Source organism: Peromyscus maniculatus, chromosome 1, assembly GCF_049852395.1.
Source record: "Peromyscus maniculatus bairdii isolate BWxNUB_F1_BW_parent chromosome 1, HU_Pman_BW_mat_3.1, whole genome shotgun sequence".
NCBI lineage: Eukaryota > Metazoa > Chordata > Mammalia > Rodentia > Cricetidae > Peromyscus > Peromyscus maniculatus.
This window is the reverse complement of record NC_134852.1, coordinates 12,045,203-12,070,974: the sequence shown is the minus strand read 5'-3', so window position 1 is coordinate 12,070,974 and position 25,772 is coordinate 12,045,203. Positions and strand designations below refer to the sequence as shown.

Genomic DNA, 25,772 nt, shown 5'->3' with positions numbered 1-25,772 from the left:
ATTTTTGTATTGTCAGTCAGTTGTAGACACTTGGTTATGTAGTTAGATGGTCAGGGGAATTTACTGAGAGCATCCACATACTACAGAAGCCTTGGTTCTCAGCATCTTCCCTGGTCCTCCCCTCCCATCTTCCATGTTGTCAGATTTGATGTCTGCCTGTGTCCATCCAGAAAAATCCAACTGTTCTAGTAGATTCTGCATTTGGGCTCAGTGTTTTCTGGGTGCATCTCACTGTTTTCTCTGAAACACTGGCCACAAATCTCTTACATAGGATTTGGGTTCAGCAGGAAACAGCATCACTCCTACCCACAACATCTTTGAGAATTTAAAGCCACTACAGGAAGTATATGGAGGAAGCATTGCCTAGCCCAGAGCTGTGGTATAGAATTGAGTTGTCAGAGACAAGTCTTGAGCAAGAGCATATCCTCTTTCTGTTTTGTACTGGATGTCTTCATCCTTGACAGGGGTTCCGGGTTGCAGTCTGGTCTATCTCATGGGTGTGTCCTGCTGTGCAGACTGTATCACCAGTTCTGTTTGCTGTTTATGCGGAGATCTGGCATGAGACTCTGCCATGGTCTTTGGCGCTGCTCTTCTTGGACTTGGTAAGTGAGACAGGTGTCATTATTTTTAGTCAGAGTGGTAATGAATACAGAATCCCAGATTTTTAACCTAGGATCTTCTCATAGAAATTTGTCTATGAAGACCTGGCCTGGTACATCAGAAGAGTCTTCCATGGCCTCAGCCTGTCTATCTGGTCTTGGACTTTTGATGTGAGCTCTAGGGTTGGGATCAGTGTATAACAGGACAGACTTCTCTTATCAGATCTTTTGTTTTATTTTCAGGGTTTCTAATGGCACAGAAGATTTGGGCACAATATGGTGAGTCTGTTCTCTGTTTTAGCCATGGGAAACTGAGTTTGGCTGGGAATAACATGGGAGGAGCTTGAAGCCTCTTGATCAGATCCTGAGATGGGATTTTCGTTGGCAGTCACTGACACACTTACTTAATGATTCATCCTTACTATTGCAGCCATCTTTGGGGTGGGGTTCTTGACTGTGCTCCAGTAATGTTGACATGAGGTCTGGCTCAAAGGATTTGGAAACAAGGGCACAGAGGAGGTGACAGTTACACACATGTTTCCTCCAGAGGATACAGACATTTGCTTCCAATTAGTTTTCCTTTTTTTCCCATCTCTTCTCATCTGGACTGTGTCTGGCTTTCTTACTGAGTTCTGCCTCTGGGGAGACACATCATTCATGAGACAGAGTCCAAGTAAATGCTGTCTGTGTGGGTGCAGTACAGGTGGGATTCCTTTTGTTTCCAGAGGCTCCCAGGTTTTGTGTGATATTAGAGATGGGTGTAGATTTTGAGTTTTACATGAAGCAGGAAAGAAGGTAAAACATAGGTCAGTGATTATTTTTTTTTTTGAGACAGATTTTCTCTGTAGCTTTGGAACTGTCCTGGATCTTGCTCTGTAAATCAGGCTGGCTATAAATTCACAGAGATCTGCCTAATTCTGCCTCCCAAGTGCTGGGATTAAAGGTGTGCTCCACCACTGACTGACTATAGGTCAGTGATTTAATGGGATTTCATTCCAGGGAAGTGGGAAGTCTTGGTGATAAGAATAGCCACCTGCAGGGTTCATTTCTGGCCTGGTGGGAGATGAGAGAAGTCACTGATATCACTAAGCTATGAGAGTTATTTTTTTTTAAAGAATATCATATTTAAACTTTTTATTTAATTAACATTTTTCCCATTTATTAACATACCAATCACAGTTTCTCCTCCCTTTTCTTCTCCCATTCCCTCCCAAACCTCCCATTCACCCCCTCTTCTTTCACCACTCTTATGAAAGTTATTCTCACACTGTTTGGGAACAGTAAAGATGATTAGGTCTCTGGAACTGTGACACAATATCAATTGTGAAAACAGAGAGACTTCTCTCTGGAGGTGTGCTGGTTAATTTTCTTTCAACATGGCACAAACTAGAGTCCTCTCGGAAGAAGGAACATCAACTGAGGAATTGCCCCCCCCATATTGGCCTGTGGGCATGTCTGTGGGCATTTTTTTGATTAATAACTGTTGTGGGAGCTACTCTATAGCTCCTTGGGAACCTGGCCCTCTTGACACCAGATGACTAGCTCTCTTTTCCTGTGTCTCTCCAGGGCAACCACCCCAGCCTTCCATCTGGGCAGTTCCAGGATCTGTGATTTCCACAGGCAGTGCTGTGACCATCTTCTGCAGGGCTCCTCCAGGAGTGACTAGAGTGCGTCTAACCCATTATGTACTCAATGGAAAGTGGTTTGATCGTACCCCACAGGGAGCCCAGGAGGTGTTTGAATTCAGTCTGCAGAATATGATACACAGCAATGCTGGGATTTACTACTGTGAATACTCCAAGGGAGCTGAATGGTCCCAAATTAGTGACAAACTGGAGCTGGTGGTGACAGGTGAGTAACTGCCCAAGCACACTGTCCTTCAGACTCAGTCTCTGATGCCTACCTCACTGAACCACATTTGCCCCATCACAGGCCCTGCCCTGTATCCTGTTCCCATATATTGATCTCTTCCCTCTCTCCCCTCCCCTCTCCTCCCCTCCCCTCCTCTCCCCTCTCCTCCCCTCTCTTCCTCTCCTCCCCTCCCCTATTCCTCTCCTCTCCTCCCCTCTTCCTTTCCTCCCCTCCCCTCTTCCTCTCCTCCCCTCCCCTCCCCTCTTCCTCTCCTCTCCTTTCCTTTCTCTTCCCTCTCTTCTCTGCTCACTTCTATCCCCTCCTCTCCTCCTCTCCTCCCATTTAATCCTTTCCTTTTCAATTTCCATTTTTCTTGATTTTTTTTTGTGACAGGTTCTCAAACATTTCAGTACGGCCTTGAACTTGCTGTGTATCCAAACATAATCTTGAATTTATGTTCCCTCTGCTTCTACTCTCCTAGTACTAGCACTGTTGACCTGGACAATGACACCATTCATATGGTGATGTGCATAGAGCACAGGGAACTGTGTATATTAGGGAAGAATTCCACCATCTATGATTCATCCCCAGGCCCTCTGTTTTTACTTTATGACCCTCCCTCTGTGCTGACCTTGTTCTAGGCTCCCTCCAGAATGGTGATTACAGCCCTTAAGGGCTGGAGTCCATGGAAACTGACAGCAGCCTCCTGTCATACATAGATGGTCTCTATGGTCTTTGTTCATGGAATAATTCAAACATCCTTTGTGATCTGTATAGATCGGCAATGCATGAGTCTCCTTTTGTCTTCATCTTTTCTTCTCTCTGGACAGACTCTGTGAGTTGTAGGCTTAACTTGAATCATGTTTTAAATAACATGGCTGCACTGTATGGTTTGGTGTCAACTTGACACAAGTTAGAGTCATCAGAGATGAAGGAGACTCAGTTGAGGAAATGCCTCCATAAGATCCAGTTGTAAGGCATTTTCTCAGGTAGCTATCATGGGGGAGGGCCTAGTACATGGTGGGTGGTGCCATCCCTGGGCTGGAGGCACCCTGGGTCCTGGGTTCTATGAGAATGCAGGCTGATCAAGCCATGGGAAGCCAGTAAGTCAGTAAGCAGCACCACGCCATGGCTTCTGCATCTGCTCCTACCTCCAGGATCCTGCCCTGTTTGAGTTCCTGTCCTGACTTCCTTTGGTGATGGACAGTAATGGTGAAGGGGAAGCCAAATAAAACATTTGCTCCCCAACTTGCTTTTTGGTAATGGTCTTTCATCACAGCAACATAAGCCCTAACTAAGACAAGGGTCTTTTTGTAAACTTTTTGAGACAGGGTCTCACCATGTAACTGTCTGAACTTGAAACCTCAATATAGAGCAGGTTGTTTTTAAACTCACAACAATCCACCTGCCTCTGCCTATGAAGTTTTCAGATTAAAGGAATGTGCCACCACAAGCAATTAATAGCAGGAACTTTTTCTTCCAGGTGCTTACATGGAGAAGCCATTCCTTACTGTTGATTCAGGACCTCAGGGATTCTCAGAAATCAATGCAACTCTCCACTGCCACATACATGTTTCCTTTAATATCTTCATCCTCTGCAGAGATGGAAATGCTTCCTTTCCCCAGAACTGTTCATGGCAGGACCACAACACATTCCTCATCTCTCATGTGAGCCTGGAGCACCTGAGGACCTACAGATGCTTTGTCTCTGACAAACACAATTCCTACTTGTGGTCACTGCCTAGTGAGCCCCTTGAGTTTTCAATCCCAGGTAAGTATGTCTGGTTCTTGTTCCTTATCTCTGTGCTTAGAGAGTCCTCAACGTATGCCATGTGAGATATGCCAATTCCACTGCATGTCTCCTGTGTGCTGTGTGTTGCACACCACACTGCTATTCTGACTGGAATTGCTCCATTTGCACTATGGACTCTGAACATTACGTGTTAATTATATTATTTTGGGGTAGATAAAAGAATATTCATCTGGGGACTAGAAGTCCTTACCTATCCATAATGAGAACCTTCCTGAAAGATGGTGTTCCACTTGATTGCTGACTGTTGTCCTTCAATGTTGCTTTCTGAGTTGTGTGTGTGACAAATATGTCACTATCCCACAGGACAGAACAATTGGAATATATCTCCTAGTTTCTCCATTGAAGGTGACTTTTTAGATTTGAAGAGATTATCTGTTTTTTCTTTTACCTTTTAGATTATGATATAATATGTCATTTCATCCCTCCTTTTTCTTCCTCTAAACCCTCCCATGTACCCCTTTTTTCTCTTTCAAATCCATGGCTTCCTTTTACATTAATTGTTGCTACATGAATATATGTATATGTATATGTATATCCATGTATATATTTCTAATATACCCTCCTTAGTCTGTATAATGTTGTTGTATGTTTTCAGAGCTGACCATTTGGCGTTGGATAACCTACTGGTGTGCTCCTCCCTGGGGAAGACCATTTCTCTCACTCTCAGAATTTCCAGTTCCCTGTAGTTATTTATGTAGGGTCGAGCCCCCATAGTCTTTCTCCCATCCACTTTCGCATGTCTGTTTTGTTGTCCTTGTCCAGCTCATGTTTAGGCAGTCATGGTGAAACTTTATGTGTGTTGCCTCTGATATTAGTAGGAGACACAGTCTCACAACAAACTCCCTCATGCTTTGGTTCTTACACTCTTTCCTCCCCCTCTATCACAATGTAGGTGTTGTTTTGTAGATGCAGCCATTGCATCTGAGCTGCACAACTCTGCATTTTGGTTTGTTGTGTTTGTAGTGGTGTATGTGATGTGATGTGATGTGATGTGATGATGTGATGTGATGTGATGTGATGTGTAACGGTCTTTATCTGTTGTGTCATGAAGTTTCCTTGGTGAGGGACGAGTACTACTCTTATCTGTCCCTCCAGCCTTTGTCATCATAGTGCCCCCTCTGAACAGCCATCAGTCCAGTGGAGAATGCAGGAAACATTAACAGAAGAGAACTCTGAAACAACAGTGCCAGATTTCTTGATGGAGGGGACTTATTTCTTTATTTCTTAGAACTTCTGGTCCTTAGGGATGTCTTGGGGTTTTAAGAGTTGGGACATGATTCAGGTGTGGGGAACAAAGGGCACAGGGCTGTGGAAGTTCCAGTTGGGAACATAGTTGAGATAGAAAACTTGGGATAGAAAACATCAAGTGTGCATGGGTTAAAGATGGGAAGATGGACATGAGGAGGCAGGGGGAAGAAATCCCCTGTAGAGTAGAAAATGGGATGGCCCATGATGAGTTTTTATGTGAGCAGGTGGCATACAGGAATGTTGGGGGGTCTGCTCATCCTTAGACATCCACTTCTATGCAACATTTGAATATGGATTTTAATTTTACTGCTGCAGCTGAGAAATCCTCTATGATGTTCAGAACTATATATCCAATGGAATATTTGAAATTTATCTTTGAAGACATTTAGCACACAGCTCAAAAAACTCCAGACTGGAAAGCATCCCCACATCCTCCACACATAAGTCCTTTCTATTGTTATGTGGTGAATATGTATATTATATAGATGTATATACACACATACATATATCTATATACAGACACAAACCCTGACAGACAGACACACGAACATATATGTATACCGATTTCATATGGGAGACAAAACATACACTATTTGAGCCTGATTTTTCTTTGCTCAATATGAGGACATTTTCATGTTCTTGTAAATTATATCAGTTCATCTTTCTGTCTGAATAAATCCCCATTCTCTGTATAGCCAACTCCTATAGTACAGTATAGTATAGTACAGTACAGTATAGTATAGTATAGTATAGTATAGTACAGTATAGTACAGTATAGTATAGTATAGTACAGTATAGTACAGTAAGTATAGTATAGTATAGTATAGTATAGTAAAGTACAGTATAGTACAGTACAGTATAGTATAGTACAGTATAGTATAGTATAGTACAGTATAGTATAGTACAGTACAGTATAGTACATTATAGTATAGTACAGTATAGTATAGTATAGTACAGTATAGTACAGTATAGTACAGTATAGTATAGTATAGTATAGTACAGTATTGTATAGTATAGCACAGTATAGTACAGTATAGTATAGTATAGTACAGTATAGTATAGTATAGTATAGTATAGTACAGTACAGTATAGTATAGTATAGTACAGTATTGTATAGTACAGTACATTACAGTATAGTATAGTATAGTATAGTATAGTATAGTATAGTATAGTATAGTATAGTATACTTCAGTATAGTATAGTATAGTACAGTATTGTATAGTATAGTACAGTATAGTACAGTATAGTATAGTATAGTATAGTACAGTATAGTATAGTACAGTACAGTACAGTATAGTATAGTACAGTATAGTATAGTATAGTACAGTACAGTATTGTATAGTATAGTACAGTATAGTATAGTATAATATAGTACAGTATAGTATAGTATAGTATAGTATAGTACAGTATAGTATAGTATAGTACAGTATTGTATAGTATAGTACAGTATAGTATAGTATAATATAGTACAGTATAGTATAGTATAGTATAGTACAGTATAGTACAGTACAGTATAGTATAGTATAGTACAGTATAGTATAGTATAGTCTTGATTGCTGCAGTGAAACACGTTACTAACGCGACTTAAGCAATCATGGTTCACTTTATTGCAGTTTGAGGGACTCGAGGTGCATCCATCATGTTGGGGAGACATGGTGGCAGGAATTTGAGGCAGGTAGTCACATCCCATCAGCAGAGGCTGAGGCTGCCTGAGCTCAGCTACCATTTTCCTTTTTTCATGCAGTGACCCAAGCTCTGGAATGGTGCTTCTCACTTTTAGGGTGGGTGCTCCCACCTCAGTGAATCTAATCAGTCTGCTCTCTCACAGGCAGGGCCAGAGACAACCTGAATCTGGACTACCCCTCACTGACATGCCCAGAAGCTTGTCTCCCAGGTACATCCTGCCAACCACCAACACAAGTGCATTTTCTCTTTAATAACACGTGTTTTTTGATTAGAACATATGGTGATATTTTATTTGTGCTGAAATGTGATTTTATTTGTATGTTAATAAATAAAGTTGCCTGGGGGTCAGAAATAATAACAAGCCATAGCAGAAGTAGGGCGGTGGTAGCGCACGCCTTTAATCCTGATCACATGGCAGGCAGAGTCTGTGTGTTCAAGGACATAGCCAGCATGGAGACACATGCCTTTAATCTCAATACCAACCATAGAAGACCTGGAGGTCTGTATAGACAGGCAGTGATGAGGAGGTCATGTGGTTGGGTTTACAACCAATGAGAAGGCAGAACAGAAAGTCAATAAAAAGACACACAGAAAGCAGGTCTCTTTCTCAGAGGAAGGACAGCAGTGGCAGCGAAGGGTAAGAAGGTGGTTTTAGTCTCAGCTCTTAGCTACTGCTCAGACCTCTTGGGCTTTTAACTCTGTTTGACTCTGTGTTTCTTATTTAATAAGACTGTTACATCTACAAGGGCACAGAAAGTATTTTCCTCAAGCATCTTTCCACATGTGCCGTTCTTCTTGGTTCTCACGGTTGCCCTCCCCCTCTCCCCTCTCCCGGGTCCCTTCTCTGCTGCCAACTGTTTTCCTTCCTCCCCGTAGTTCTTCCCACTTCGGCTTTTCCCTTCTTTCACATTTAAACCACAATGTGAGTGGTGTGTGGTTTGTGTGTGTGCATGTACACAAGGGCGTGGGTATGTATGCACACATGAGGAGGCCAGAGCAAGCTGTCAAGTGTCTTCCTCTCCCACTCTCCACCATATTTCCCTGAGATAGGACCTATCACCTAACCTGAAACTTGCTGACTTGATTTGGTTCAGCTGACTGACCACTGGGCTCCTGAGTCTCTCTTGTCCCCACTCCCCAGTGTTACAAGTATGTACAGCCATGCTTCCATGTATGCTTGTATGTGTGTGGATGCTGGCGATTTGAACTCAGATCCTCAAGCTACAAGTATAAGCAAGTATGCTCATCTAGAGCCATCTCACCAGCCTTTTGTCTTCTTTCTTTTTAATCATGTGGTTTTTGTTTTGGTTTTTTGAGACAGGGTTTCTCTGTGTAACCATGGCTGTCCTGGAACTCACTCTGTAGCCCAGGCTGGCCTCAAACTCACAGAGATCCACCTGCTTCTGTCTCTGCCTCTCAAGTGCTGGCATTAAAGTCATGTGCCATGACTGACTGTCTCAATTAGCTTTTAATTAAAATTTCAGGCCAAGTGTGATGGCGCACACACATCTTTAATCTCAGCACTCAGATCTCTGTTCACAGCCACATGTATTATTATTATTGCTGCTTTTTCTCTGCAGGATAATCCTCATTGCTGCTTTCCTGTTACGTAATCTCATTACACTTTCAATTTCCTACCTATCTTGAGTTCTATTTTTCTCATGATCCCCTTCTTAGTTTCAACTCATACAAATACAAACATGCACATGCATACAGACACAAAGACACACACACACACACACACACACACACACACACACACAGTCACTATGTCAGAACTATGTTTGAAGATCAATTGTGAAAACAGTGAGACTTCTCTCTGGAGGTGTGCTGGTTAGTTTTCTTTCAACATGGCACAAACTAGAGTCCTCTGGGAAGAAGGAACATCAACTGAGGAATTGCCCCCCCCATATTGGCCTGTGGGCATGTCTGTGGGGCATTTTCTTGGTTAGTAATTGTTGTGGGAGCTACTCTATAGCTCCTTGGGAACCTGGCCCTCCTGACATCAGAGGACTAGCTCTCTTTTCCTGTGTCTCTCCAGGGCCACCACCCCAGCCTTCCATCTGGGCAGTTCCAGGAGCTGTGATTTCCACAGGCAGTGCTGTGACCATCTTCTGCAGGACTCCTCCAGGAGTGACTTATGTGCGTCTAAAGCATTATGTACCAGATGGAAAGTGGTTTGATCGTACCCCACAGGGAGCCCAGGAGGTGTTTGAATTCAGTCTGAAGAATATGACACAAAGCAATGCTGGGATTTACTACTGTGAATACTCCAAGGGAGCTGAATGGTCCCAAATTAGTGACAAACTGGAGCTGGTGGTGACAGGTGAGTAACTGCCCAAGCACACTGTCCTTCAGACTCAGTCTCTGATGCCTACCTCACTGAACCACATTTGCCCCATCACAGGCCCTGCCCTGTGTCTCTGCTCCCATATATGGATCTCTTCCCTCTCCTCTCATCTCTTTTTTACCCCCCTCCCCTTCTCTCTTCATGTCCCCTGCCCTCCCCCACCACTCTCTTTCTCTTCTCTCATTTCATCCTTTCCTTTTCAATTTCCATTTTTCTTGGCAGTTTTTAGAGACAGGTTCTCAAGTATCTCAGTCTGGCCTTGACCTTGCTGTGTATCCAAACAAATCTTGTACTTATGACCCCTCTGCTTCTAGTCTCCTAGTGCTGTCATGATAGAGGTGGACAATGACACCATTCATATGGTGATGATTATAGGCCCCCGGGCATTGTGTATATTAGGCAAGAACTTGACCAAGATTCATCCCCAGACCCTCTGGTTTGATTTGTGACCCTCCCTCTGTGCTGACCTTGTTCTAGGTTCCTTTCAGAACAGTACTTAAATCTCCTAAAGGATGGAGTTCATGGGAATCAACAGCAGCCTTCTGTATATACATAGACACTCTCTATGGTCCTGGTTCATGGAAAATGATACAAACATGTTTTGTGATCTGTGGGGCATTTACCCACCACCCCCACAGCTTCTCAGAGTTTTCTTGAGTGCAATCAGCAGGAAATATTAGATAGAAGGATTTATAGCGGAGAATCTTGCGGAGATAAACAGAAAATAAAGGATAGCCTCGAGAGGGCCTGGAACCTATTCCTTTGGGCCCGGACTGTCTCTGGCCCAGGGTTTTTATAGAGACGCCAAGGGGTGGAGCAAAAGACCTCCTCCCCTAGCACAGCCAAGTGCAGGCCATCTCAGACACCTGCACTCAGGCCCGTGGTCCTGATCATCCTCTAATTTGATGTAAAGCCACAGGTCCCCCCTTCTTAATATATAAAAAAATAACTATTAATGGCTTACAGCAATCTCCATAGCTGTTACACCTCCAAGTATGGGAGTAGAGGATGATATACATGGCATTTCTCTTTTGAATTAGGTCCAAGGTGACTACAACAGTCTTAGCTGCCTCAAGCCCTTTCTAAACCAAAAACTCTTAAGGCGACTACAAACTTAAAGAATCCTTTAGCTTCATCATTACCATTAACAGGTTAACATAAATATTGCTATACATAGTCACAATTCTCTCAATCTTACAACTCAAAGCAAACTCTTAACAGAACCATTTGAATTAGCATATATGGTGCTATATATAGTTAACAATTTTCTCCATCTTACAACTTTAACTCAGTCATTTGAATTTTCTTGTTAACAGAACATAGGAAAAACTTCGATGTATTCACATCAAACTTAAACATTTCCTCAACTCCACAAAACCAGGGTGCATTAATATCAATAGGTTTCTTCGAACATAATTCAATCTCATAGCTCCCTTTTCTTTATAATTTTTAAACAAAAGCTCAAACCTAGTTAGAGGAACCCAAACTTATACAATTCCTACCAACCCATATTGAAAAGCAATATTTTCAATCTAACCATTAACACTTTGAAAACTTTTAGCAAAACATCCAAAAGCAGTTTCTTAAAAAACTCTTTACACACTTTAAAAGTAGTCTCTTAGTATACCTCATTTGCATTTCTTACTAACAAAACATGACATTAATCCACTCAAACAATTTAAATTAAATAGACTAAGGAATATTAACTCTCCCTTTTCTATATAATTTTTTAAGCAAAATCTTAAGCCTACTTAGAAAACCCAAACTTTTCCATTTAAACAGTTCCATTTGTAACACAAAACCAGTTCCATAAGTAATTCCATTTTTACATAAACAGTTCTACAAAATAATTTATAAATCACCAGCTAATAAAGCATATATGCATATACAAAATTGCATCTTGATTCTAAGTAGAAATACATTTCTTCATTTAAACAGTCCATTTGTAACCCAATTCCAGAAAACAGTTCCTAGGGTCATTACTTTAAGTAAGCTCAAAATTGTCTCATTGCAGTGAAATCGCTATTGTTCATTTCATTTAAGTATCAAAATTCAAATGATAAATTTTGGTACTAGCCTTCAAAATTTGAAGAAATCCATAACCAAAATCTTTTTGTAATTTTATCTCATTTTAAGTTCTAAAAGTTCAAACAAGAAATAAATTCTGGTATCAGGCTTTCACTTCCAAATATGAAGAGACGTTTTACAACCAAAACTTTTTGCCCGTTAACAATTTTAGTTCAAACAAGCATCTCTGCAACTTTTGTTCTCACAGACAGACATTTTTAGTTATAGTAATATTTTAAATAGCACCGTTTTTGCTGTTAGCCCAGGTTTTTCTGTGCTGCGTTGATATTCCACGGATCTCAGCTGCGGATGCCTTGTGCTGGTTCTGGCATCCGCCATTCTTAGCTTCTTAGTGGCTTCTGGAGCTTTTGAAACCATTCAGACTGCCTACTTTGCAGTCTACTAGGACACTATCTCCTGTGTCTCAGGTGTTTTCACCATATACATTAATAGACTCACACTTAACATTTACACTTTTTCACAAACTCACATATAACATTTTTTGCCTTGCAAAGTATTTAGACTCATATTCAAAACATTTACACGTTTTTACAAACTCACATCCAACATATTAACATCTACTTATTTATACTTTAAGGAAACTATAGAACTACTTTAGCAAATGTATTTCTTATTAATTCTTATATACTTATATTCATTCCATCTTATTTCTTATTTAAACTTACATTTACAACTAGTATCTTTACTTCTTACAAGCTTATTACTACATGTCTTAAGACTACCTTAGATACTTCTTGCAAGCTTATATTCTTAAAGGAACTCTACAGATCTATTTTTACAAACTTATATAGGGCTACCATTAGCATATATTTAACTTAGCAAACACCTAAAGATTTCTTAACACAGCTCTAACAAGACAGAATTTTTACAAACTCACATATCTAATTTTCGTCTTTCTACTTCTTACTCTTAATTATTATCACCATCTCTATTAGAAAGATTCTCTTAACTAGATAGGAAGTACGTACATCATTTCTAGAGTTTAGAGTTTATAGTCAGCTTTGTTATAAAGCACTGGGATTTAGTGAGTGTTGTCATTATAGAGTTGTGATACTTGTTGCTAGGGGATTTTAACATTCTTGGTATGACGCCACACTCCAAAGTTACCAGTTCTCTCAGACATTCCTGACCGGCAGAGATGCACTGTCAGCGGTAGACAGTTTTTAACTAGAGGCTGTCCCTTCACCCAAATTCATAATAGTTCCCCTAAATGCCTCAATTCAGACAAACATTTCTATTACAGCAGCACTTTTGGTTTGTTCTATGGAAAAACTTCACTTCACGCTAAGGGTGAAATTACTGTATTTAGCTTCTGTAAAGCTCTTCGCCAATACTGCCCAGCTATTAGGCGATATAAAGTATTTTTCTAAAGGAGCTAGTAAAGCCAAAAGCAGCACAGCTCCAAACTCTTATTCCTCACTGTTTGCATTAAACCAGTGACAAAACTCAGAAACACTAATCGAGCCACTTTCATTCTGGTTCTTTTATAGGGAATGTCATTGAGCTGACTTTTCTTAGTTCCACGCTCCTTACCAGATGCTCCGGTAACCACCGAGCTTCATTCTCCTCTTGTGAAAAAACACAAACATGTCCTCGACCCCATATTAACACAGGATCAGGACCCTTCCATAATCCCGAGCAGGGATCTTTCCATTTCATTTGAGTTTCAGGATTTAGTATTTTCACTTCATTAGCTTTAACTCTGGATGTTATTGCAGCTGTAATATTTAGCATTGTTTTTTTTATAAGGAACTTTTAGGTGAAGCAACTCTTTTGTAAAACAGCTAGATTTTCTGAAGTTTGTTTCTTATCTATAAAGCAGTCATTTCTTTTTGAAAGCCTGTTTCCTTGTATCCTTATTAGATTTGCAAAGGAATTACTCATTGCAGGCAGTTTGTTCAAAAGACAAAGAACTTTTTTAATTTCAACATAAGTTTCTTCATATCTAAGACAACGTTCAGTGTATAAACTGCTTTCCCTTGCTTTAAAGGATTTTAAAGTGGCTTGTTTGCTCTTATAGGTAGCTTTTTGTCATCTAACTACCGTAAAAACACTGCGCAGCTATTAGGGTAAATAAGGCATTTTACCAACAGAGCCCCAAACCGCGAAGCACCTAGTTCCGTACCCTTTCAATTTTTCATTGGAACTGACACTTAAACCCTTAGATGATTTTCCTCCTTATTCTTTTAAAAGCTGTATTTTAAGTTTACCATAAACGTATTTTCGAGCTGACAAAAGTGTTTCAGAGCAATTCCGCCATCTGTAGTGGAAAAACTACCTTTCCCAGAATGCATTTCCCTTATATCAGTCCCTTATATCAGTCCTTTATATCATTTTCCTTATATCAGTCATTTCCCATAGTTCTTTTTGGGTCTGAGAGCCAACTGGTTCTCTTTTACTAGACTTGCCCGGGAGGTTTGAACAGTCTCTTGCCTTTGCAACGGGAGATTTGAACAAGCATTTTAAATTTTCAGCTATGGCACATTGGGAGATTCCCATTCTCTCCTCAGCTGGCTTCAACAGGTGTCTCTCCTTCATTAGACACTGGCCCCCAAATCAGAACTGCACCTGCCTCCTTAGCCACATTGAGGCTGGCATTTCTGATAGCAACTTTCCTCGGGGCTTGTGTTTGTTTTAGCCAGTCAGTGAAAAACAAGATCATTTACAACAGCTTTTCCATAGCTCCTTCAGAGAGATTTTCTCCCACTGATCTTATTCTCATTTTGCTTGTCCCCCCCCCCAGATGCAGAGCTTCAAGTATCTGTCTGCGGCTCTGTACCTCTGCTAGCTGCTTTTGGAGGTAGGGGCTTTTTTTTTTCTCCCCCCGAATCTGCCTCAAATTCTAGCAGCTTTGTCAGGTCATGCATTTTCTGGGGAGGTATCTGTCCCTTCTGTTTCTTCAGAGTCTTTCTCTCAGACAGTTCCCAGTTTGGTCTCAGTTTAACCCCTCTGCTCCAGAAACATTTTCCGACACTACAGTGGTGGCTTTCCCTGCTACTGAAGGTAGGGGCTTTAGTTCGTTTCTGTTTTCGGGGTCTGTGTTATTTGCGTACAGACTGAAAATCTAACAAGGGAGGTTTTTGCCATCTCTAAACTCCCATTAGGACGGGAGTTTTGCCTCATCAGGCCTTCACCTGGTCCAGTCCCCCAGTGGGTTGCACTTGCTTGTGTGGGTGCTCAAGGACAGAGCTTATGCCAGAGGCAATCACCCCTCAGGGCTACACTCCCTCATCTCAGTGAGTCAGTTGGAACAAAGCTTTTCTCAAGAGATGCTTTCTCCGATAGAAAAGAGAGCTTGACTCCTGGATAGTTCTCTTCTGCCCTGGCTGGGCTCTTTCCCCAGACAGCATTCTGACTCGGCAGCACGACTACTTCAGACACAGTTCAGCTTTACTGCTTTCCCAGAAATGTCCTTTCTCTGATAGGAAAGCTTTTTCTCAGATTTCTTTTTGCAGTTGTGGACCTATCAACCGGGACTTGTAGGAAAGCAGACAACTGTGCCGTCCCACCAGCTTTAGCTTTGTTTGTTCATTAGCAATCTTCCCCTGGGTCTACACCTTCCTGCCTCAGCTCTGTGCTCCAGGAAGTTTGCAACTGCAGGAACCCTAGTATCCCCGAAATGCACTCCAACTCAGAGACACTGGCCAGTCACCTCTGGGTTTTTGCTCAGAAGCGAGGATACAATGCTAACAGTTTGCGTCGCTACAGGGGATCTTTGCATTAAGACGATTAGGAGCACCTTTTCATTCTGAAATGCTCACTCAAAACCTTTGCTGCCTCAGCTCGGCTGTAACTGAAAAGCTTGGTTTTTCTGCTTTTCTCAGGCAAAGTTTCCTGCCCTTTGGGGCTCTCTATAGCTCTTCACCCTTACTCTCCCCAAGCGTTTCCCTCAGGGTACTCTGACCCACTGTCTTTTACTAGCTTGAAGAGACAGAGCTTAGAAGGGGTTTTTAGGAACTTGTTCCAGCCTCCTGCATTGCAGGGATGATTTTTAAAGCTTGAAAGAGAACTTAGAGGTTTTGCTGTCTTAAGTTTGTTTTTCCTTAGAGCTAATCACAGGAGGTCCCCATACTAATATCTTCAGGTGATTCTAATTTTTGTCCTTCTGAGAAAGTTAAAGGCTTTAGTTTTTTAAGTTTAAGAGCTTTTGAGAAAGATTAAGGCTTTTTAGAGAAATTTTTCTCCCAAAATTTTCCAAGAAAAGCTTTATAGTTTAAGAGAAAGATTTTTTTACCCCCAGGAGAGAGACCAACTTTTCCCAAAACTTCCCAACTTTAAACTTTGACTTCTTACACCCCCATTTTTGCCTCAAGGAGAAATTACTTTCTCCTGCCGCTTGGACTTAGCATTTCAGCTGTCCCCAGGTCAAAAGCTTCCAAAGGAAACTTTTTCTTCCCCATAAGCTCAAAGAAGAGCTTTTTTACTACCCGTAAAGCCCAAAGAAAGATTTCCCCCCCAGTTTGCTTTCAAAGCCCCCAAAGTTAGAATATTGAAGAGTTTTTCTGTCTAGTTGCCTTACTTATTTTTTCCTACACAATCTTACACTTCTAAGTTTTTCCTAAACTGTATTACTACCCTATACCTTACTTATTTTTCACAGATAGAAAGTGAGAAAGGGATAGAAGATAGAAAATTTTGACAAGAGAATTTCGCTGCAGCATCGGACATGCTTCCAGTCTGCTTTCCTTTTCTCTTGAGGATAAAACCCCTGCCTCCCAAAAATATATATAAAAATATATATTTTTTCATAACACTGGCATGCCTTTCCACTGGCAGGGCTGACTCAGCACTTTCACCAAAAACTCTAATAAAACTATTATTTTCCTTTATCTTTAGTCCCTATACATTGTCTTTAGTCCCTGTTCATTTGTCTTTAATCCCCCCTTTTTTCTTTAGTCCCTTTTTTCTTTTTTCTTTAGTCCCTGTTCATGGTGCCATTCTGTGGGGCGTTTACCCACCACCCCCACAGCTTCCCAGAGTTTTCTTGAGTGCAATCAGCAGGAAATATTAGATAGAAGGATTTATAGCGGAGAATCTTGCAGAGATAAACAGATAGAAAATAAAGGATAGCCTCGAGAGGGCCTGGAACCTATTCCAATGGCCCCCGACTGTCTCTGGCCCAGGGTTTTTATAGAGACGCCAAGGGGTAGAGCAAAAGACCTCCTCTCCCAGCACAGCCAAGTGCAGGCCATCTCAGACACCTGCACTCAGGCCCGTGGTCCTGATCATCCTCTAATTTGGACCTGCTGGGTAAAGCCACAAGGAACCCAAGAACGGGCTCCCACAGTGATCCCTCTAGATTGGCAATGGATGTTTCCATTCATCTTCATCTTTTCTTCTCTCTGGTCAGACTCTGTGAAATGTAGGCTTATTTTCATCATGTTTTAAATAACAGAGTTGTACTGGATAGTTTAGGGTCAACTTGTGTCCATTTGTTACAAGCTAGAGTCATCAGAGAGGAAGGAGACTCAGTTGAAGAAATGCCTCCATAAGATAGAGCTGTAAGGCATTTCCTCAAGTAGTGATCAATGGGGTAGGGCCCAGCTCAAGATGGGTTGTGCCATTACGGGCTGATGTTGGGTTCTATAAGAAAGCAGGCTGATCAAGCCAGAGGACAACAAGTAAGTTAGCAGCATCTGTCCATGGCCTCTGCATCAGCTCCTGCCTCTAGCATCCTGCCCTGTTTGTGTTCCTGTCCCGACTTCTGTCAGTGATGAACAGCAATGCTGAAGTGTAAGCCAAATAAACCCTTTCCTCCCCAACTTGCTTTTGGTCATGTTTTTTCATCGCATCAACAGAAGTCCTAACTAAGACAAGGTTCTTTTTGTAATTTTTTTTGAGACAAGGTCTCACCATGTAACTCAGTCTGGCCTTGAAACCTCGATATAGAGCAGGTTAATTTAAACTCACAACAATCCACCTGCCTCTGCCTATGAAGTTTTCAGATTAAAGGAATGTGTCACCACAAGCAACTAATATCAAGGTCTTTTTCTTCCAGGTGTTTATAAGGAGAAGCCATCTCTTACTGTTGATTCAGGACCTCAGGGATCCTCAGAAATCAATACAACTCTCCACTGCCACATACATGGTTCCTTTAATATCTTCATCCTCTGCAGAGATGGAAATGCTTCCTTTCCCCAGAACTGCTCACAGCAGGACCACAACACATTCCTCATCTCCCCTGTGAGCCCAGGGCACAGGAGGACCTACAGATGCTTTGGCTCTAAAAAACACAATTCCTACTTGTGGTCACTGCCTAGTGAGCCCCTTGAGTTTTCAATCCCAGGTAAGTACGTCTGGTTCTTGTTCCTTATCTCTGTGCTTAGAGAGTCCTCAAGGGATGCCATGTGAGATATGCCAATTCCACTCCATGTCTCCTGTGTGCTGTGTGTTGCACACCACACTGCTATTCTGACTGGAATTGCTCCATTTGCACTATGGACTCTGAACATTATGTGTTAATTATATTATTTTTGGGTAGATACAAGAATATTCATCTGGGGAACAGAAATCCTTACCTATCCATAATGAGAACCTTTCTGAATGATGGTGTTCCACGTGATTGCTGACTGTTATCCTCCCATGTTGCTTTCTGAGTTGTGTGTGTGACAAATATATCACTATCCAACAGGACAGAACAATTGAAATAGTATCTGCTAGTTTATCCATTGAAGGTGGTTTTCAGATGTCAAGAGATCATGTGTTTTTTTTCCTTTTAGATTATGATATAATATGTCATTTCATCCCTCCTTTTTCTTCCTCTAAATGCTCCCATGTACCCCCTTGTTCTCTTTCAAATCCATGGCTTCCTTTTACATTAATTGCTGTTACATGCATATATGTATATCCATGTATATATTTCTAATATACCCTCCTTAGTCTGTATAATGTTGTTGTATGTTTTCAGAGCTGACTATTTGGTATTTGATAACCAATTGGTGTTCTCCTCCCTGGGGAAGACCATTTCTCCCTCTCTCAGAATTCCCAGTTCTTTGTTGTTATTTATGTAGGGTCGAGGCCCCGTGGGCTTTCTCCCATCCACTTTCGCATGTCTGTTTTGTTGACCTTGTCCAGCTCATGTTTAAGCAGTCATGTTGGTGAAACTTTATGTGTGTTGCTTCTGACATTAGTAGGAGACACAGTCTCACAACAAACTTTCTCATGCTTTGTCTCTTACAATCTTTCCTCTCCCTCTATCACAATGTAGGGGTTGTTTTGTAGATGCAGCCATTGCATCTGAGCTGCACAACTCTGCATTTTGGTTTGTTGTGTTTGTAATGGTATATGTGATGTGATGTGATGATGTGATGTGATGATGTGATGTGATGTGATGTGATGATGTGATGTGATGTGATGTGATGTGATGTGATGTGATGTGATGTGATGTGTAATGGTCTTGGTGAGGGACGAGTACTACTCTTATCTGTCCCCCCAGCCTTTGTTATCATAGTGCCCCCTCTGAACAGCCCTCAGTCCAGTGGAGAATGTAGGAAACATTAACAGAAGAGAACTCAGAAACAGCAGTGCCAGATTTCTTGGTGGAGGGGACTTATTTCTTTATATCTTAGAATTTCTGGCCCTTAGGGATGTCTTGGGTTTTAAGAGTTGGGACATGTTTCAGGTATGGGGAACAAAGTGCACAGGGCCGTGGAAGTTCCAGTTGGGAACATAGTTGAGATAGACAACTTGGGATAGAAAACATCAAGTGTGCATGGGTTAAAGATGGGAAGATGTACATGAGGAGGCAGGGGGAAGAAATCCCGTGTAGGGTAGTAAATGGGATGACACATGATGAGCTTTTATGTGAGCATGTGGCATACAGGAGTGTTGTTGGGGTCTGCTCATACTTAGACATCCACTTCTATGCAACATTTGATGATGGATTTTAATTTTACTGCTGCAGCTGGGAAATCCTCTATGATCTTCAGAACTATATATCCAATGGGATATTTGAATTTTATCTTTGCACACATTTATCACACATCTCAACAAAGTCCCAGATTGGAAAGCATCCTTGCATTCTCTTCACATAAGTCCTTGTATCCACTGTCCCCTTTGTACTAGAATTTTTCATGGTCCTCTTTTGCCCTCAGTTCTCACATGGCTCATTATCAAACTGTCTTTTGCGTCCTGAAAACACCTTTCAAGTCTTGTTCCTTCTTTGTTACATCATCTCTGTCACCCCAAGATCACCTTTCACCCAGCCTCCTTATTGTCTTTCTTCTTTCTACCCAATATTTTATATCCGTCCATCCCACAGAAAATTCACGTCAAACATTTTTGTAAGTTTCTATCCATTGCACAAAGTGATGAGTTTACAATGACATGTTCCTCAGGTACATCCTGTACTGTGACCATATTCACCTCTGTTACTCTTTTTCCTGTGTTCTCACTCCCACCAGTCTTCTATTCCTACCCAGTCTCTTTCTACTTTATGCCATGAGTATGTATATTATATAGATGTATATGCACACATACATATACCTATATATACATATACAAACACAAACATACAGACACACACATAGAGACACAGACAGCAGACACACATATATGTACACACCAATTCCACAGAGGAGGCAAAACATACACTATTTGAGTCTGTTTTTTTTATTTTATTTTACAATACTATTCAGTTCTACATATCAGCCACAGATTCCCTTGTTCTCTCCCTTCCTGCCCGCCTCTCCTTCCCCCCAGCCCACCCCCCATTCCCACCTCCTCCAGATCAAGGTCTCCCTCAAGGACTGGGATCGACCTGATAGATTGAGTCTGATTTTTTTGCTCAATATGAGGACCCCCATTTTCATATATGGTCTGGCAAATTACATCAGTTATTTCATCTTTGTGTCTGAATAAATCCCCATTCTGTTCATATCCTACTGTTCTAGTACAGTACAGTACAGTATAATATCGTATAGGATAGTACAGTATAGTATAATCTTTTTATTGCTGCAGTGAAACACATGACTAAAGCAACTTAAGGAAGTCACGGTTCACTTTATTGCAGTTTGAGGGACTCGAGGTGCATCCATCATGGTGGGAAGGCATGGTGGCAGGAATTTGAGGCAGGTGGTCACATCCCACCAGCAGAGGCTGAGGCTGCCTGAGCTCAGCTACCTTTCTCCTTTTTTTATGCAGTGACCCAAGCTCTGGAATGGTGCTTCTCACTTTTAGGGTGGGTGCTCCCACCTCAGTGAATCTAATCAGTCTGCTCTCTCACAGGCAGGGCCAGAGGTGACCTGAATCTAGGCTACCCCTCACTGACATGCCCAGAAGCTTGTCTCCCAGGTACACCCTCCAACTACCACCACAAGTGCATTTTCTTTTTTAAAAAATGAGATTTTTTTCTTTCATTTTTTTTATTAAGAAATTTCCTGCTTATGCACCAGGGATGGATCTCGATTCCCCTGCCTGGGTGCCCCCCAAACTGTTTGAGCCAAACACCTGTCTTCCATATCTAGAGTGCCTAGTCCAGTCCTGTGGGGGCTCCATTGCCACCAGTCCACAGTTCATGGGCTTCCACTAGTGGGCCGGTCATCTCTGCACGTCCTCCCATCATGATCTCGACGTCCCTCAGCTGCCCTCTTTCTCATCAATTGGATTCCCTGAGCTCAGCCTGGCGCCTGAACCTGGATCTCCTCATCTGCCTCCATCAGTCACTGGACAAATCCTCTATGATGACAGTTAGGGTATTCACTAGACCAGTCACCAGAGTAGACCAGTCCAGGCACCCTCTGGACCACTGCTTGCAGACCAAGGTGAGGTTAACCTTGTGGATTCCTGCAAGCCTCCCTGGCACCCTTGCTCTTCCTATTCCCATGAGTTTTTTGATTAGGACACACAAAATATTTTCTTTAAGCATCTTTCTACATGTGCCGTTCTTCTTGGTTCTCACGGTTGCCCTCCCCCTCTTCCCTTTTCTGTGTCCCTTCTCTGCTGCCAACTGTTTTCCTTCCTCCCCATAATTCTTCCCACTTTGGTTTTTCTCTTCTTTTAAAAATGTGAGTAGTGTGTGGTTTGTGTGTGTGCATGTACACAAGGGTGTGGGTGTGTATGCACACAGGAGGAGGCCAGAGCAAGGTGTCAAGTGTCTTCCTCTCTCTCTCTCCACCATATTTCCCTGAGATAGGATCTATCACCTAACCTGAAACTTGCTGATTTGGTTCAGCTGACTGACCACTGGGATCTTGAGCCTCTTCTGTCCCTACTCCACAGTGTTACAAGTATGTACAGCCATGCTTCCATGTATGCCTGTATGTGTGCGGATGCTGGAGATTTGAACTCAGATCCTCAAGCTACAGGTATAAGCAAGTATGCTCATCTACTGAGTCATCTCACCAGCCTTTTGTCTTCTTTCTTTTTAATCAAATGATTTTTGTTTTGGTTTTTCGAGACAGGGTTTCTTTGTGTAACCTAGGCTGTTCTGTAACTCACTCTGTAGACCACGCTGGCCTCAGAATCACAGAGATCCACCTGCCTCTGCCTCTGCCTCTCAAGTGCTGGCATTAAAGTCATGTGTCACGACTGACTGTCTCAATTAACTTTTAAATTAAAATTCAGGCCAAGTGTGATGGCGCACACACACCTTTAATCTCAGCGCTCAGATCTCTGTTCACAGCCACATGTGTTATTATTATTGCTGTTCCCCCCCCCCAGGATAGTCCTCATTACTGCTTTCCTGTTACATAATCTCATTACACTTTCAATTTCCTACGGATCCTGAGTTCTCTTTTTCTCATGATCCCCTTCTTAGTTTCAACACACACACACACACACACACACACACACACACACACACTCTCTCTCTCTCTCACACACACACACCCACACACACACACACACACACTTTCTCTCTCTCTCTCTCTCTCTCTCTCTCTCTCTCTCTCTCACACACACACACACACATACAGACACGACCCCCCCACAAACACACACACACATTTTAAAAGGAATTTTCATATATGTGTAAAATCATGTGTTATCCTCTGAGTTTGGGTTACTTGGTGTAATATAATGATTTCCAGTTTCTTCCATTTTCTTATGAGTACCATGATTTTATTTTTTCTCTCCAGTTGCATAAAGTTCCAGTCTGTCTAGGGACTACCTTTTCTTTATCTGTTCATCTGTGGATGGACGTCTAATTTGGCCTGGTTCAATTTTCTGGCTGCTGTAACTAATGCAATAGTGTGTGTGTGAATATGCAAGTCTCTGTTCTGTTGACTTAGAGTTTTCTGCCATTTGCTAAGAGGCTCTGTTCCTTTCATTAAAACAAAACAAAGCAAGACAGTGCATTAATCATTGTGTGCCAATCACTTGACAGGTGTTATTTCATTTAGTCTAGTCATTATAGCTTGCAATGTTTTTCAGTTTTTTTACTCTTGCATGTCACTTTTGACCTCCAATTTTTTGATAGAATACATCTCCTGTGCCTTCTCCTGATCGTCTACTCCTGTATGTGGTTCACTCAGGCTCCTGGTCAAGATTAGTGTATGCTCTTTGTAGACTATCTGGGAAGAGTTCTCCTTCAGCCTCAGAGGGCTGGGGGTTTCTTATTCTTTATGGACCATCTCCCCAAATGAACTTTCTTTGGTATTGTATTTGATTTGTCTCATCAGTTGGGTGTGCTGGTGCATCCCTATGACCCCAGCTTTTGGGAGTTGAAGGCAGGATGTTCTCAAGTTTGAAGTCATCCTGGGATACATAGTAAGACCCTGTGTTTAAAAAATCATAATAGACACCACCTATGTGATGAGCAACACATGAATTGATTACTTTAATTATTTCATTTCATAGGTTTCCTATAGTTTCCTAAATGCCTAGTTCTGTGTTTTGTAGAAGGTATGTACTCAATAAATGTTTGATTGAATGAGTGAATTAATGTAACAGACATTTAATAACAGATCACTACTTTTTTGTAATTCCAGGTCCATCTGTTCCCATTGTGGTTTGGGTCTCAGTTGCTGCTGTTTGCTTCCTCCTGTTCCTCCTTCTTCTCTTCATCTGCCTCTGCTGCCATTGTGCCAAATGCAGTATGTCCCATGAGTCAGGGGGGATTAATCTGGTAGGGATGTATGGGGAGTGGTGTGTTCTAAGACTGACCTTTGTCTCTCTGTAGGGGCTTCCAATGGTAAGACCAGGAGCCATGTGAAATATAAGAGGTGGGTAAATTTGGACTCTCCCAATAAATACACCCATTCATCTCCATCTAAGATTTTTGTCTGAGTATTGGGGATTGAAGCCAGGGCCCCTATAGCTCCTAAAAATTCTATTTATGTATCATTTCTCAGGCATACTTTAACATTTTTTTCTTTTCATTCAGTTCTAGCACAGCCATGGACATCGAGGAAAAACATAAATGTAAGGTGGAGTGAATTTTGTTGAGGAAAGGGATGCTTGTGGGGCTTAGGAGGTCTTCAGGGAAAAGCAGAAGAGGTGGGAGGTGCCACCTTGCTGTGTGATGTTGCTGTCTTTCCCCTGGGTTCTGTTGGTCATTTCTGAAACATAAAATACAAAACTATATAGTTTAAAGACTCCTGTGAAACAGGCCTACCTTCTCACCTTTCTTTCCAGATGGTGACTTGGAGGGTATTCAGCCTGAGGACTGTAGGAAAGTGGACACACAGGTTAGCCCACCCTACCAACCTGCTCTTCTTTTCCGGACCCCCATCTGTGTATTCTTTTCATGGTTTGTGTCTTGTGATGGCAGGTGTCTGCAGCAGAAAACTCACAGGAGGTGACTTATGCACAACTATGCCAAGAGAACTTCAGGAATAACATGAATCCACTTCCCTCCAATACTCCTCAGGGCACATCTACACATACTTGTGTGTATGCCACCCTCACATTATCCCAAGAGAAGAGTCAGAGCTAAGTGTTCCACTGTTTCTTCAGCATAGGGTGGCTTCATGAATGACACTTCTCACATTTTTCAACTCAAGCTATTAGCCGGAGCTCCAACGGACTCAAGTGTAGAGAAGCTTGTTAACTGCAAAGGAACTTGGAGCTTGTAAACATTGCTCAGCAAACTTCTGATTCCTTGTGATTTGCTCACTCATTGATGTACCTGTCAAATGTGTGCTGTGCAACAATCCTTCTGTACATTGTGTGAATAGATGTTGCTATGATTGGTTTAAGAAACAAGCTGACTGGCCAATAGCTGAACAGGATAAATTTGGGTGGGAAAGCCAAACGGAGAATGATGGGATGAGGAAGGGTAGAGTCAGAAGAGACACCTGCTGGATGGAGAATGAGTTGGACACACAAAAAAGGCATAGAGGTAAAAGTCATGAGCACATAGATGAATAGAAATGGGTTGAGTTGTAAGAGCTAGTTAGTAACAAGCGTGAGCTATTGACCAAGCATTTATAAATTATATTGAGTCACTTAAATGGGAAGCGGCTGCCAGTTGTTTGGGAGCAGGTGGTCAGGACAGGAAAACTCTCCCTACAGATATGTGCAGATGAGCTTGGGCTCATGTTAACTTAGTAAGACATGAGTTCCATCATCTATTGGAAGAGGCAAGCTGCATAATCTGGACTCCCGGTTGTTAGTATTTTGGAACACCTCAACAGTGTGATCCTTAACTTTAGCTGTTCAGTTGAAGGGTTTCACAATCACCTAGGAGACACACCTGTAGGTGTGCTTTTCAGAGCTGTTCCAGAGATGTTCACCTGTTGTGGAAAGACATACTCTGAGTATAGGTGATATTATTTCATGGGCCGGGGTCTTAGATTGAATAGAAAGGAGAAAGTAAGTGTAACATCATTATTCACTGATCTCTCTCTGCTCCCTGACTATGGCTACAGAATTACCAGCTGTATCATGCTCCTGCCACTGTAACTAGAGGCAATTTCTTCCACTGTGTCCTTATATCCATGATGGACTACACCTTCAAACTAAGTCAAAATAAAGCCTTGGTGATGATTACTCTCAATTGTCAACTTGATGAGATACAGTCTTCTGGGAGACTGGCCTCTGTGCATGCTTGTGAGCGATTATTTTGATTAGGTTAATTGAGGTGGGATGACCTGCCCACTGCATTTCCTGGGTTGAGATTCTGGACTACATAAGAAGGAGATAGTCAATTGAACACAAGTATTCATCGCTTTCTTCTTTTTGGTTGTGGGTACAATAC

The 25,772-nt window shown here is 41.8% G+C and overlaps 1 protein-coding gene across 2 annotated transcripts; it reads left to right on the top strand.

The window, feature by feature from the left end:
• Positions 1 to 482: 482 nt before the first annotated feature.
• Positions 483 to 25,564, top strand: LOC121820883 (leukocyte immunoglobulin-like receptor subfamily A member 3). 2 transcript variants are annotated; one of them, XM_076569422.1, is made up of 12 exons: positions 483 to 602; positions 843 to 878; positions 2,166 to 2,450; positions 3,934 to 4,221; positions 7,340 to 7,405; positions 9,239 to 9,523; positions 17,634 to 17,921; positions 23,563 to 23,667; positions 23,754 to 23,796; positions 23,958 to 23,995; positions 24,209 to 24,261; positions 24,345 to 25,564. In XM_076569422.1, exons 1-12 carry the CDS (start codon positions 572 to 574, stop codon positions 24,507 to 24,509), a joined length of 1,683 nt encoding a protein of 560 aa, XP_076425537.1. In that variant the 5' UTR covers positions 483 to 571; the 3' UTR covers positions 24,510 to 25,564. The 2 variants fall into 2 exon arrangements, with proteins under 2 accessions (XP_076425537.1, XP_076425544.1); XM_076569429.1 differs by lacking the exon at positions 7,340 to 7,405.
• The last annotated feature ends 208 nt before the right edge of the window (positions 25,565 to 25,772 follow it).